At 43.1% G+C, this 15,244-nt stretch overlaps 1 protein-coding gene across 8 annotated transcripts in view; it reads left to right on the top strand.

The window, feature by feature from the left end:
* The window catches only part of Lca5l (lebercilin LCA5 like), a 52,141-nt gene that overhangs the window by 14,857 nt on the left and 22,040 nt on the right, over window positions 1-15,244 (top strand). For 4 of the 8 annotated variants that reach the window (XM_047563121.1, XM_047563120.1, XM_047563126.1 and 1 more), the window contains exons 2-4: window positions 7,136-7,467; window positions 7,961-8,107; window positions 14,332-14,846. In XM_047563121.1, the coding sequence (XP_047419077.1) occupies window positions 7,136-7,467; window positions 7,961-8,107; window positions 14,332-14,846 (994 nt within the window). Of the gene's footprint in view, window positions 1-2,722; window positions 2,890-7,135; window positions 7,468-7,960; window positions 8,108-14,331; window positions 14,847-15,244 lie in introns of all 8 variants that reach the window. The other 4 variants (XM_047563123.1, XM_047563122.1, XM_047563125.1 and 1 more) reach the window with 2 other exon arrangements.

Here is a 15,244-nt window from a genome sequence, read left to right as displayed (position 1 = left end):
AAGAGCAGAATGATTGCCTCATATCATGTTTTATAAATTTAATGACAGTAGGCCAATGGTACATCATCTAGAAAATTTGTGGAAATAAAGAATTCTCTACCCACCATCCATCTAACAAAGAAAAAGAAAATGCCTTTATAGTAGGGTTCTGTTTTGGGCTCATCCTGAGGAATTTACCTGTAGCATTAGGTAAAGTGAGTCAGAAAGATTGAGGACAATTTTGCTAGACATCTCCTTGTTAGGACATTTTTAACTGTACAGTTTTTTTCAAGCATTTTAAAGAGTTACTAACTCCTTGCTATGCAGATCCTGCAAAATGCAGAGACCCACAGGAGACAGTACTTCCTGGGTCAGAAGCAGAGGCTTCTGACCACAGACCCAGGTGGGGAGGGCAGCAGTGGCCTCGGCCCACCACCGAATTCCAGCTGAGTCACAAGACTTGCCCTCGGGCACCTTTTCATCTGGGTTAGAAGTGAGATTGTATATGGAGTCTTGTTTTCCAAGTCTTATGATTATTCATCCCAATGGATTTCCATTTGAATATTTTCCTTTCTCCCCGTTGTATCAATCTTTATAGACGAAGAGACTAGGATGACTAGCTCTTCACTGTGTCAAACATGGAGCAACCAAAGCCCATCTTGGCCCTCAGACAGTACTTGTGAGGTCAGAGGGAATCCTTTTAAAAATAGTCGCAGTAGGATACAGTCAGTGTTGTGTCCGTCACTTCAGTGTTGCTCCTATGTCACATCCAGAGTTACACTGAAAGATGAAGGGAAAAGTGATTGTTTTCAGGATAGTCTAGAATTTGGAACACTAGAGTGGAGATCAACTAATGAAGAACATAGTCATTGGTAATTCCCTTAGGTTCATCACAAATATTGCATAGTTTACATTTTAAGGTTGCAGCAAGCAAATGTATCGGGTCAAATTATGCATTTTGGGGGGTCCAGAAATATGGTGCAGTGAAAAGAACTTTCAAGGCAAGCAGACCTGGGTTCAAAACTCGATTCTGCCACTTACTAGCTTTGTGACTATGGATAAGTTAGTTAACTTTCCAAGTCTTCCGTTCCACATCTATGGAGCCAGTAATACCTTGCTGGGTGTGGTGGCACATGCCTGCAATCCCAGCAACTCGGGAAGCTGGGGAGGAGGACTGCACGTTTGAGGCCAGTCTCAGCAACTCAACAAGGACTTAAGCAACTTAGCAAGACACAGTCTCAAAATAAAAAATTAAAAGGGCTGGGGATGTAGCTCTGTGGAAAGTGCCTTTAGGTTCAATCCTCAGTACCAAAAAAAAGACAGGCCCTCATCATGATTAGGTAAGCTAACTTGTGAGACTTCTGTAGGCGTAGTCGATGGGATGTGGAAATACTGAAAGAGCTCTGTGCTAGCCCGGAGTACCACAGGGACAAGACACGAGTTCTCAGTCCAATGGGATTGTTCCAGGGGCTGTCCCTGGGACAACAGTCCATAGGAAAGCAGACTGAGTCTTGGTGGCATCTCTCAAATGAAGACACTAGCAATGTCCTTGGTGGCCCTTGTGTTTGTCCCAGAATTACTCCTCCAGCTGGAAAACTAGTATTTGTTGATGCTTACTCTGCATCACAAACACTCTTTCATTTCCCCCTGTAATGCCCCTGTGAATTTGGTGGTGTAAGAAATATTTTTCAGAGGGTCAAAGCCCTTATGTGACAGATGGACCCAGGTCCAACCAAGTCTCTCTGCCTTTAAATTGTCTATCATCTTCTATTTCATCACACTCCCCACCACGGGGGAGCTGTTGGGCAGTTTGTGAGTATAGCATGAAAAATACTCTTGAATTAATAAGATGCTGGTATGAAAAGACTGTGTGTGCGTGTGTGGGTTGCTGGGGATTGAACCCAGGGCCTTGTGAATGCTAAGTATGTTCTATACCCCCGAGCCTCACCCCAGGTCCAAGGACACTTCCCTCACTCTGAAGCAAGGAAGGAGGAGGGAGTCTTCACGAGGCTTTTGCCAAGACTAGCTCATGGCACTAACAACGGGCCAGAAACCAAATACTTCTTGCAGATTACCAACAATTGTTGGATAACTTGGATTTATCAAGATGGAAAAGAACAGAGTCAGGGGTTAAGGTCCTGAACAAGAAGGGTGGGCAAGAACAGCTTCCAGGGACAAAGACAGGCAAGGCTTTGAGGGCTAAGCAGGCATTGTAGTTCTTTAAGGTACTAACATCTGGGATTCTTCTTATTCCAGATGCAAAGAGTCATGAATCAGGAACCTTGCCTCTGCCCGTCCTCTGCCCACTGCCACATGGCAGAATGTTGGCTGGGAAGAGAACTCCTTTGAGTTAGGGTTGTGTAATGGTCCCCCGTATGCTGTCCACTGCTGAATGGAAAAGCCCTGGAGAGCCTGGACGGTCACTTAACCTTTGACCTCACCTGAGCCTTCTTCTGTGCTGCAAGGAATGGTTGACATGAAAGCAGTTTGCACAACGTACAAGCACTAGTGAGATACTAAGCACAAGGTTAATGTTACAGATAAGAAGACTTGGGCTGAGTTCTTTGTAGAGGGAGATTGTGAACGGCGCAATGTGTGTCATCAGCAGAGAAGGCAAGTCAAACAGGCAGCAAAAAGCAGAATGTGATTTAGGAAGAAATCTCCCAGTAGAGAGTGAGATTTATTTTCTGATGGAAAGGCTCTACTGCCAGCTAATTTCTCTTTTGCTTTCTCGATAACACAGGAGAATTAAGAATCAAATGAAAAGATAATCCTTTCAAAGTCCCAGAGGATGGATTTGTTGGTTTCGATCTGCTGTTGAGGTAGTTGCTATGACCCGCGAGTGGCATTACCCTGCCTTACCGTGGGCGCTTTATGAAGACATGCAGGACCCTCTGCTGCTTAACTGAGGTAACCTCCTTCTGTGTGACTTCCACTTCCTTCCATTTAAATTCTCACTTAGACAACTAAGAGAGTACATTGAAAGTATCGGAAGTGTGTGTCCTTTGGAACCCACTCTTTCTTTATTGTCAGGGACGAGGGCTCAGCTGCTGTGAGCAGCTGTCTTGAGCCAGGTGGGAGCTGGACTTGGTGATCAGGGAGACAACTTTCATGTGAAACCTTTGGGTTCTTAGGAAGAGTGTATGCCACCAGGGCTGTCAAGAGCGGCCAGGCCTAGGAGACGTGTGGGAGAGTGTGTGAAACAATAGGAGGGACAGTGTCCCCAGTCTGTGTGCCACACAGATGACAGTTCAACCAGTACCAAGGAGTAATGTCAATATAAAGTACAAACTGGGCGTGGTGGCACACGCCTGTAATCCCAGAGGCTTGGAAGGCTGAGGCTGAAGGATCACAAGTTCAAAGCCAGCCTCAGCAATTTAGTAAGGTCCTAAGCAACTTAGCAACTCCTTGCCTCTAAATAAAAAATAAAGAGGGCTGGGATGTTGCTCAGTGATGAAATGCCCTTGGGTTCCATCCCTCGTACAAAATAAATTTTTTTAACTGAAAAAACAAAAGCTACAAGTCAGATTCTACAACGTCCTTGTCCACAAAATGCTAGAATGCTAGCAGTGGAAACTGAGGACTTGTTTTAGCTCCACAGATCCTGAAGCGACTTGTGAGGGTTGCTCTGGGGAATAATTTGCTGGCCCAAAACATTCTGGATCTACAAATGAAGAACTACCGTGATAACTCAGGTTTCAAGCAGAGGATATATGTTTCTTGATTGCTCACTGTCTGGAGCCTACCATGCGCCATTTGCCTGCCTCTTGCCTGTCCGTTACCTGCCTTTCACCTACCCATCACCCACCACCCAAGGTTCACCTTCTGATCATCCGACAGCAGCCAGCAGACTGACCGCAGACCACCAGTGGAGCGTCAACTGCCTGCTGTTGCCTGGAAGTTCGGTCACAGTACCCGCAGGTTTGGTTACACGTGATGCCACCATTTTAGACAACAGCCAGGACCTGTAGGACCCCTGGCTGGCCTGACTGAGCCCCACCTCCAGGATCCCTCAGCCCAACCGACCACTCCCTACTTCCAGGACCCTGGACCTACTAACTGCTCCCCGCTGCTAGGACCCCCATTTCGACTGACTGTGCCCCACCTCCAGGATCCCACAACCAGACCGACCACACCCCGAGCTGCAGTTCCCCATTTGCCAACACATATGGAAGCCAGAGTAGCCATCTTGGATTATCCTGGAAGCAGAAGCTCCCATCTTTAGGTGGGGCAAATCTCATCCTGAGATGCCTGCTGGGCACTGGAAGCTCATTGTCAGGCTACTGAAGACTGGGAGGTTTGAATACTATATGACTGTTATAGTGTAGTTTTTTTTTTCTCCTTATTGAAAATTTTTAAGTTTTTATTTCTTTACTTTTCTCACTCTCTTTTCCTTTTGTTTACCTGTTCCCTCAGAGCCTCTTTCTCCCTTTTCCATGCTAACAACCAACTTCTTTTGATTACACTCTCACTCCTTCTATGATCTAGAACTTCTATATATTCTTTTCTTATCCCATTAACAACTACATCCTATACCCCTCCCCATCCTTTTTGTCCTCCATTAGAAACTGCAGACCTTATTGCAAATCTATTTGTTATACTGGTAGATAATAATTGAACTCATTCTGTTTATTATGACAATATTGTTAACATCCTCTTAGGAGCATTTGGTTTAGGGTGGCTTATTTTCTGAACTGGGCACTGCTAATATTGATCTTCCCCTTAAAGAAAAGGTTTTATAACCCTGTAGGGGGTCACTATAAGCCTATAGGGGGAAAACTGCAATACCCCAGATCTGCACTGCTAGAGGGGAAGATACATGAACATGAGAAAACAAGGGAAGAAAATGATCCAAACAAATCTAGATTCTATATTAATAGAATCCAGTAATACTATGGTAGAAGAAATGTCAGAAAAGGACTTCGGATTATACATGATTAAGATGATTTGTGAAGCAAAGGATGAGATAAGAGAGCAAATGCAGGCAATGAATGATCTCTCCAATAAGCAGTTGAAAGAGTAACTGCAGGAAGCAAAAGATCATTTCAACAGAGAGATAGAGATTCTCAAAAAAAAACCAAACGGAAATCCTTGAAATGAAGGAAACAATAAACCAAATAAAAAAACTCAATGGAAAGCATCACCAACAGACTAGACCACTTGGAAGACAGAACCTCAGACAATGAAGACAAATATTTAATCTTGAAAATAAAGTTGCCCAAGCAGAGAAGATGGTAAGAAATCATGAACAGAACCTCCAAGAACTATGGGACATCATGAAAAGACCAAATTTAAGAATTATTGGGATTTAGGAAGGCACAGAGATACAAACCAAAGGAATGAACAACCTATTCAATGAAATAATAGCAGAAAATTTCCCAAGCCTGAAGAATGAAATGGAAAATCAGCTACAAGAGGCTTACAGAACACCAAATGCACAAAATCACAACAGATCCACACCAAGGCACATTATAATGAAAATGCCTAACATTCAAAATAAAGATGGGATTTGAAGACTGTGAGAGAAAAGCATCAGATTACATATAGGGGGAAACCAATACAGATATCAGCAGTTTCTCAGCCCAGACTCTAAAAGCTAGAAGGGCCTGAACAACATATTTCAAGCTCTGAAAGAACATGGTTGCCAACTAAGAATCTTATATCCAGAAAAACTAACCTTCAGATTTGAAGATGAAATAAAATCCTTCCATGATAAACAAAAGTTAAAAGAAATTACAAATAGAAAGCCTGCACTACAGAATATTCTTAACAAAATATTCCAAGAGGAGAAAATGAAAAACAACAATGTAGGTCAGTAAAGGGTGGAACTACCTTAAAGGAAAAACCTTTCAAAGGAGAAACCAATTAAAAACCAAAAATAAGCCCAAATGTCTGGGAATACAAATCATATCTCAATAATAACCCTGAATGTCAGTGGCCTAAATTAATCAATCAAAAGACAGACTGGCAGATTGGATTAAAAAGAAAGACCCACCAATATGCTGCTTTCAAGAGACTCATTGATAAGAAGAACTACTATGTTTAAACCACTTTAAATTGTACTCAATTTGAAACAAATCCACCCTAAGTGAAAGCAGTACAATACCAGGTAGGTCTTGATTAGTTTTTCAGTCATGGCCTTTGGTTACAAGGACCTTTAACCACTATGTGATATCATATGCCCCTTATTAGAATTTAGGATCACACCATCAAACTGCATTTTCATTTTTATCTGTTAAACATTTTTCTTTGGAGTCTACTCTACTATTCAATTCCCAAATAAGATTTGAGTTTTCACATTAAAAGTTCATTTTGATTTTCCCAAATCCATTATTTATATGTTTGGTTTTTGGTGCAGACAAAAGCATGCTCAGTTCTTTATTAGAGAAATGTATGTTTTCCATTTGTGTACTTCCTTCACAGAAATTCTAATTCCTACATGATCTTCCCTTGAAAATATGCATGTTTTCCTGAATTGCTTCCTTTGTCATCTTATAGTATATAATCATGGGAATCATATTCATGCTATGTTAGCTAAATGAAGCACAAAAGGAAAGTAAATTTCCTGAGTTAAAACATAAACTCCTAATCAGCATATCAAGTTTATGTCACTAGATTATTACTATTAGTAATATTACTCTTGATTTTAGAATATATACTACTCTATAAAACTAGAAGATTAATTACTTTGTGCTCTACATGTTTAATCTCAAAAGTATGTGATCTCATCATTAGTAAATGAAAGCGAACATCTCCATAAATATGTCTGAATGTCATGAGCTGTATTTCACACCAGTTGGCCAGACTTACAGAGAACTGTCATTTTCTTCAGTTCTAATCAAGGCAAAAATACCCAACTAACAACCAGCCTCTAGAAACAAGATGTCATTCAGTAATTCATAAATAATTGTCAATGTTGTCCCCCAAATATGATTCTATCTCATATCACTTGTGAATGTTACCAAAACTTGGTTTCAGGATCTTATATGTTATGTAGAAATAACATGAAAACCAAACTGAAATTCTTCTGGAAAATACTTCAAAATAATGCCTTGTTTCATGTCATAATTACTCATATAGTTAAATAAAACATAGTAAAGCATGCTTCATTTTCATGTCAATAGTCATGGATTCAAAAATACGTTTCTATTACTAGGTTGTCTCTGATGTCTTTGGCTGATACAACAAAAGTGCATACGGAAGAGCATCTCCCCAGCATGGCCCTGGAAGACAGCAGGAGGCCTGCAGAATGCAGAAGCCCGGGCCCCGATGGCTTGTCCTGGAACGGCAGGGCTTCGGACAGGAGCGTAGACTACAGCAGATCTCAGTGCTCCTGCAGGAGCCTGAGCTCCCACTACGACTATTCAGAAGACTTCGTCTCTGAATGTTCAGAAGCCGCCGCCAGCAGGAATTATTTAGGACAACCTCTGGAAAAAGAAAAGGAGGAGAAGAAAAAGCATAATGCTTCTAAAACCACCCAGCCTACAGGTAAGAGGCAAGCTTTCTCAGCCGAGGCTGGATTCCTGGTTATAATGATGTTGTTTAACTTGCTAGTATTTTGAAGAGGTCCATGTTCTGTTTTGCTAACTTTCCATATTGTAAATGTGTATTGTACATAAACTTTTATGGAAGGAAATAGGAAACAAAGAAATTAAGGATAATTACAAAGTAATAGAAAGGTTTAGCCAGGCACCGTGGTGTACGCCTATAATCCCAGCAGCGAGGGAGGCTGAAGCAGAAAGATCACAAGTTCAAAGTCAGCCTCAGCAATTTAGAGAGGCCCTAAGCAACTTAGAGAGACCCTATCTCAAAATAAAAAATAAAAAGGGGTCAGTGGTTAAGCTCCCCTGGGTTCAATCCCCAATATCAATAATAATAATAATAATAATAATAATAATAATAGAAAGGTTTAAAATGTGAAGTCTTATCCTCACATGGCTTAGCCTGCTGGTGCCGACTAGTGAGGCTGGTTCCTTTTCAGTCAACAGGTGGCCTTGTTACAGAGGACCACAGTACTTGGATCTCACTGGCTTCTTGCCTCTCATCTCAGCTGAAGAGTCCAGGTTTGAACTGCCAATGAAATGCAAATGCCTGTCTCAACAACCCAAGAGGACGGTCGCCAAAACTGGTGAGCGTAGTGGCAAAAACAGTCTTTTGAACCAGAAAGGTTCAAAAGGCTGCTGTTAGTGCCATTTCCTTGTAGACTGTACAAGTACCAGCTCCGTCAACTCTGCCGTCCCAGCTGGAATCAGCCACGTGGCGACTCTGCCCCTGCACCACTGCCCAGGCTTGCCTTACTTTTTCCCACTTGCACTCCTTCTGCAGGAGCAGCTGGGACTTTGTCACTCTGGCCATCAGGGCACCCTGGCCAACAGCTGGAAGCACTTAATCGGGAGCCTACAACTTGGGGGGCTCCTCTGCCACTGCCTCACTTGCCCAGGTCCTTTCCTCCCCAGCCTGCTATTACCAGTTGTGACCTGGGTCCTCCCTGCCACTTCTGGGACATCCAGACTCTTCAGTCACCTGCTTCCCAGCTACAGAGCAGGGATTCTTCAAGAATCCCTTATTTTTTAAGAATCTTTGTGCATTTGTTAACTTTTCTAGGGAGAAGAACCCATAGATTTCACCAGATACCCAAGAGGCTAAGACTCCCTTCTTAAGAGAGGAGGGAATGGGCCCCCCAGGCCCACTGAGACCTGAGCAGAAGAGGGAAAGTCTGCTTCCCTCTCTCGTGGTGTGGCTCTGTCACAGAAGTCTGTTTATGGTATTTGGGGGAGAGAGAGCACAAAAGGACACCTTGGCTGGGTCCTGCCATTACATGTCCTTCGCCCACATTACAAATCTCTGAAAACCCAACCTCTAGAACCAAAATTTATTTGTAAAAAAGAAAATCTGATTTGAACTGACATGAAACTGAGCTTCATTTATCTTATTTAGTGAGTAGTTGTATATTTTACCACAAAAATATTGACATATATGACTGCATGACTGATGTGATCCTATAATATGTATAATCAGAAAAATGAGAGATTATACTCCATTATGTATGATCTATAAAAATGTATAAATGCATTCTAGTGTCATGTATGACAAATTAGAACAAATTAAAAAATTGAAAATTTTAAAATTAAAAAATATATGTATTGTTTGAGTTGGGCATGGTGGCTCATACCTGTAACCCAGCCACTTGGGAGGCTGAGCCAGAAGGATAGCAAGTTCCAGACCTGCCTCAGCAATTTAGCTAGACTCTGTCTCAAAATAAAAAATAAAAAAGGACTGATGATGTAGCTCAGTGGTAGAGAGCACCCTTGGATTCAAGCCCATGTACTAAAATATAGGTAGGTAGATAGGTAGATAGGTAAGTAGATAGACAGACAGACAGACATATATAGAGCCCAGGAGTTGGGGACCAGCCTATGCGATGTAGTGAGACCCTGTCTCCAAAAAAAACAAAAACAAAAACAAAAAAATCTGAACAGCCTGTCCCAAGGGCTTATGATAAGGGATCCTAGATTTATACACTGTATTTTACATCAATTCTAAGCTTTTAAGGGACTATTCAGGAATGCAGTTGGCATCCATAAAACTTTCTATAAGAAACTATACCTTATAATTTAGCTTTTTAAAATTTATTTCTTGTTTGTTTATTCTGTAAATATCTATTGAGTGAGTATAATATGCTGAAGATACCAGTTCATAAACTGAAAGCAACATGAATCGATTCAGTTACTTCATAGGAGACTAGAATCCTGAATTCCATCATCCAGTAGAGCAAAAGGTTGACTCTTACTTGGGTGTTGTTTCATGTTTATTTAATATTTAGTTATGTTTTAAACAAATCTTACATGTGCCTTTAAGCACTGAGGACCCTGGCACCAGTGTATAAAGAACAGGAGGGGCTGGGATTGTGGCTCAGTGGTAGAGCGCCTGCCTAGCACATGTGAGGCACTGGGTTCTATCCTCAGCACCACATATAAATAAATAAAATAAAGGTATGTCCACCTACAACTAAAAAGAATATTTAAGAAAAGAACTGAAAACACTAATTGTAAGTTAAAGTCTTGTCCCAGAGTGATAAAGTATTTTCTTGGTGGTTTTATTCTCCTATTCCCATACAGCTTGTGTTTTGCAAGTGTTTGCCAAAGTAATTTAAACAGCAAGTAATTTGTTCCACTCTAGGGTAATACAATTCTGAGGGCAAAGAGGCTTACTATTTATTAGCCAGGGTAGTCCCTTCCCCAGTGAAGGTTCAGTGTCGGTTAAGTTTTCTGATATTAAAAGTGGATCTCTGACTCTTGAAAGGTGGTAACATTGGATTGGAATCATCAGTATTTCCCAAATAAGAGAATCGAGGAAAGCAAATTTTATGGCAGAAAAACATTCCTTAGGAAAAATCTTGAGACTGAAGTGAGAATTTCAATTTGATAAGATTTTTACTTTGGTCAAACACTAGAGATTTACTAAAATCATTGTAAATAGCAAAAAACGTATTTTCACAGTTTGCTATTCAAAAACTGTTTCCTTCTTTTGTAGAAAATATGCTTTCAAAATACATTCAATTACATATCCTGTTAATTAGAAAATTGCTTCCTTTGATATATTGTCTTTGTCAAGACAGTGCCAAGATGTGTGATTGTCTTTCAAATCATTGGTATGCCAAAAAAGGAACTACTGTACTAAATTGCTCTAGACCCTTTTCACCCTGTTGTCCTTGGCCAGGTAGAGTGGAAGACCAAGATAGTGTGGAAGAGACGCCTTATCTATCAGACAGAAACTGCCGAGGGCAGACAGGGAGAGGCCTCCCTTTGACCCTCTTCCTCCCTGGTGCATGGAGAAAGTGGATCCATCCTTTTGTAAGGGGAAAATAGAGTGTAGACCGGGAAGAGGGAGAGAGGAGCCTCAGTAAGGGCCCAGTCAGCCCAGCTAATGGGAATGTGACTCAAGATACTTGGAAACAGCCAAGATGTGGGGACCTGGGGAGGCAGTGGGACAGTGGGAACAAAGGGGGAGGGACCAGGAGAGGAGGCCAGACAGAACAGAGGACAGCAGGCTTTACCAAGGAAGGACCGGGCCAGGTGACCAGGAAGGTACTCGGGAAAGATGCCAGCAAGAACAGAGGGGGAGCGGGGCCAAGGTGTTGAGCACCCTGTAGGTAATGTGAAGTGCCTTTCGGCGAATGTGTATGTTTTTGTGAACTAAGTTAATCTGAGTGAGTGTTTTAGCTCAGTGGTTTAAGAATTAGGTATCCTAAAGTATGTTTGGCTAAATCTGCCTTATTATGTGAAATAGGATCAAAATTATATCATACCATTCCTATTATGTGTAATTAAGAATAATGAGATCTAAACCTTTGAGGACTAAACCCTATTCCAGTTTTCCATAACCTCCATAGTTACACAAGAATGCGCCATGTGTATACAGTATGAACTTGCTGTATACCACCAAACGCGAGTGGTACAAATTCAGTCTCAGACTGTTTAAGGAATGGAGGGAGCACGTGGGGAAGGGCCTCGGGCCCGTCGCCCCCATCGCTCTCGCGCCCTCCCCCGCCCCTCTTCCAAGCACCCGTGTGCTCTGTGCCCGGCTGGACGCCTGGGGCCTGGCCACAGCTCCCGTGGCCGTGCATGTGTCCCCAGGCACGCTCAGTTCTTCTTCTACCCTCCCGCCTTTTAAGATGCGATGACGTGGAAGGGGACGTGAGCCCCCGTGCCCACGGAATGCACTGCCCCTCATCCTAGTCTCAGGGAAATTCTCTCACTTCCGGGCTCACTGTCCAAGAGGCGGAAGACGCTCCGGGTGGGGCAAGCTCGGCAGTGCCGGCAGTGGCACAGCACGTGTCACCCTTCCCTCCCTGCCTCAGTCCTGCCTGACCCACGCTGCCTTGGTCTGGGACACCCTCGTCATGCCCAGGGCCCTGAAGCACTTGGCCTGCACACCAGCACAGACGCCTGTTCCCCAGCCCCCAGTAGGGTCCCCAGGCTGCTGGCTCTGCTCTCCACTCGGTAATGTGCTCAAAACCTATTCTAAGACGCTTGAGCATGCAGCCACAGCCACTTCTGTGAGAAAACGGCCCTCGAAGGCACCGCCGCAGACAGTCATCGCTGCTGATGGGACACCAGTGCAGTGAGGGTCCTGAGGTCTCCTCGGGAAGCACGCTCTGCCCCGTCAGGCGGCTCCCACCAGGGGTAGAACTGCCTGTCCCACCACCTAGGCCCAACGCCTTAACCGTGTCTCAGTGTGCCCACGCATGGGCCAGTGGCTTCGGGCAGGATTCCACGGCCCTGGCCACTGAGGACCATTCCCGCTCCAGAATGAGAACCAGGCTGTTTCAGGTCTTAGAATCCATTTGCACTCTCCCTTTCTCAGAATGTGGACATGCTACTGGGTACGCAGGCACACGCAGATTCACATGTCCGGTGCACACGTACACATGTCCACATGCCTCTGGGGCCGTAGCCTGGGCACACAGACCATGGGCTCTCACCACTCGCCAGCTGTGCGCCCATTAGCAAGTCACATCCCCAAGTATCGGTGTGTCTGTCCATAAATGAGATAATAGCACAGTGATGGTAAGACGCAGGTACCACACCCAAAGCAGCTATATAAACCTAGTGCTAAGGGTGATATATTTTAGATACCTTTTGTTTAAAATAGCCCTCTCTTAGCATGAGAGAGGCCCTAGGTTGATCCCCAGCACTGAAAAAATAAATAAATAAAGGCCCTAAGAACACGTCAGCTACTTCATTTAGTGTCCAAAGTACTGAAGCAAAATTGACTGCACTGGATTTATATATTTTATATATATATGTATATATTTTTTAACAGTTTAATACCTTTCTTAGCTAATCCTTTTTTTTGTTTATTTATTTAGTTTTTTTTTTTATAAAACTGCAATTTTATTTTCTTTTGTGAAAATAAACAACTGGGAAGTTAAATTGCTCCAAAAATCATAAAAACAAAACAAAATACACACCAAAAAAGCACGTGAGGTGATGGGGAGGGCAGAGGAACTTCCGGCTTTGGCAGATTGTGCTGGCGAGGGCCCAGGCAACAGCAGCGGGCAGGAGGGACACGGACCTCTTCCCTGGGGAAGTGGCAAGCATCTGGAGTCCCTTTCAGTGCAGGGGTGGGGACGTCTCAGAGGAGCTCTTTCCCCTTGGCTGGGGGCCGGTGGGTTCTCAGTGCCCAGAGCCCCAGGGTGGGAGGGGGGTGCTGGTGGAAACAGATCAGGCCAAGATGTCTTTGCATGAGGTCCCAGCCTTCCTGGAGGATGGAGAAGAGCAACCCCCAGGGCTGAGCCTGTGAGGAGAACTTGGTCTGGGCATTTATTTAGTTTTTTCTAATGTAGTGCTGGGGATGGAACCCAGTGCCTCATTCGGGCTAGGCAAGCACTCTACCACTGAGCCCATGACCCAAGCCCAGTTTAATATCTTTTTAAGGGTCATTCTGAGTATAAGAGAGTTTCACAATGGGTCCTCACACAACACTTACCACTTCATATTATTGAAAGAATTATACCAGATAATCTGCACAAGTACTTAGTTCACCACATGACGTATAATAAGCACTTAGTAGACATTAGCTGTTACAGTGGCATGATTTTTAGTATAACTTTTACAACAGAAATCTAAGTACAGATTTGAGAGTCAAAGAAGACCTGGTATTCAATCCATTCTGTGTCACTTCATGGCTATGTAAGCTTGGACAAATGACTTAAAATCTCTAGCTATAAAAAAAATCTCTAGCTATAGTCTATTTTAATAGACTACAAATGACCTTAAAGAACTACATTAATGGGCTGGGGAGATAGCTCAGCTGGTAGAGTGCTTGCCTCGCAAGCACAAGGCCCTGAGTTCCATCCCCAGTACCGCAAAAAAAAATAAAATAAAATAAAATAAATAAATAAAAAGGACTGGGACAGAATTGCATTAATCAGAATTGCATTAATGATTTTTTTTTGGGGGGGGGTGTTACCAGGGATTAAACTCAGGCACTCAGCCACTGAGTCACATCCCCAGCCCTATTTTGTATTTTATTTAGAGACAGGGTCTCACTGAATTGCTTAGCACCTCACTTTTGCTGAGGCTGGCTTTGAACTTGAGATCTTCCTGCCTTAGACTCCTAAGCTGCTGGGATATATATTACACACATATGTATATATACATACACACACACACACACACACACACATAATACATAGCCTAAAAGCATGGGTATTCATTAAGCATTAGCTCCTTCCCCTTCCAGTGACACTTATGTTTGTGCATGTGTATATGTGTGTGGTACACATATGTGTATATTTGCATATCTACATATATTAATAGTAATAAACTGGATTGTCTGCTTATACAGGCCGGAAGGAAATCTCGGTCGAAAAAAAGCGTACCTGCAATTCATCTGTTTTCAATTCTCAAGTCAATATGACTGCCCAGAGGAGAGACGCCATGGCCCATCGGATACTTTCAGCCAGGCTTCACAAGATTAAAGAGCTAAAAAATGAATTAGCTGATATGCGTCGGAAATTGGAAGCCATCATTATAGAAAATCAGTTTTTGAAACAACTTCAGCTTAGGCACTTAAAAGCTATAGGAAAATATGAGAATTCACAAAACAATCTACCTCAAATAACGATTAAACACCAGAATGAAGTAAGAAATTTAAGGCAGTTACTTAGGAAATCCCAGGAGAAGGAAAGAGCTGTATCCAGGAAACTCAGAGACACTGATGTCGAGTTATTAAAGACCAAAGACACCTTGCAGGCTCTGCAGAAACTTTCCGAAGACAAAAACCTTGCAGAAAGGGAAGAACTGACTCAGAGACTGTCTACTCTTACGACAAAAATGGAAGCAAATGACAAAAAAATACAGGTCTGTATTTCAGAAGCCTAGATTTTTTTTTTTTTTTTTTTTTTTTTTTTTTTTTTTTTTGTGGTGCTGAGGATTGAACCCAGGGCCTTGTGTATGCAAGGCAATCACTCTACCAACTGAGCTACCTCCCCAGCCCAGAAGCCTAGAAATTTTAAGCCCTCACAATTAATAAAGAGAGTGTGCATTGATCCAGTCCACCCCTGTAACAGTATCACCACCCTCTCGGCTTGGCATGCTGCAGATTGTGTCGAGGGAGGCCGGGGCAAGGGAGAGGCTTGAAGAGAGACAGGAGAGGCTCTCGACTGGAGAAGTCTGCTCCGCTGCAGTGGGCGTGAGCTCACTCGAGCTGGACTGACCTAAGTGGAAACGCGCAGCGCCAGCACGCGGGAAGTCTTCTC

Source organism: Sciurus carolinensis, chromosome 9, assembly GCF_902686445.1.
Source record: "Sciurus carolinensis chromosome 9, mSciCar1.2, whole genome shotgun sequence".
NCBI lineage: Eukaryota > Metazoa > Chordata > Mammalia > Rodentia > Sciuridae > Sciurus > Sciurus carolinensis.
Note: the sequence above shows the minus strand (reverse complement) of the source record. Positions and strands in the feature narration are given on the sequence as shown.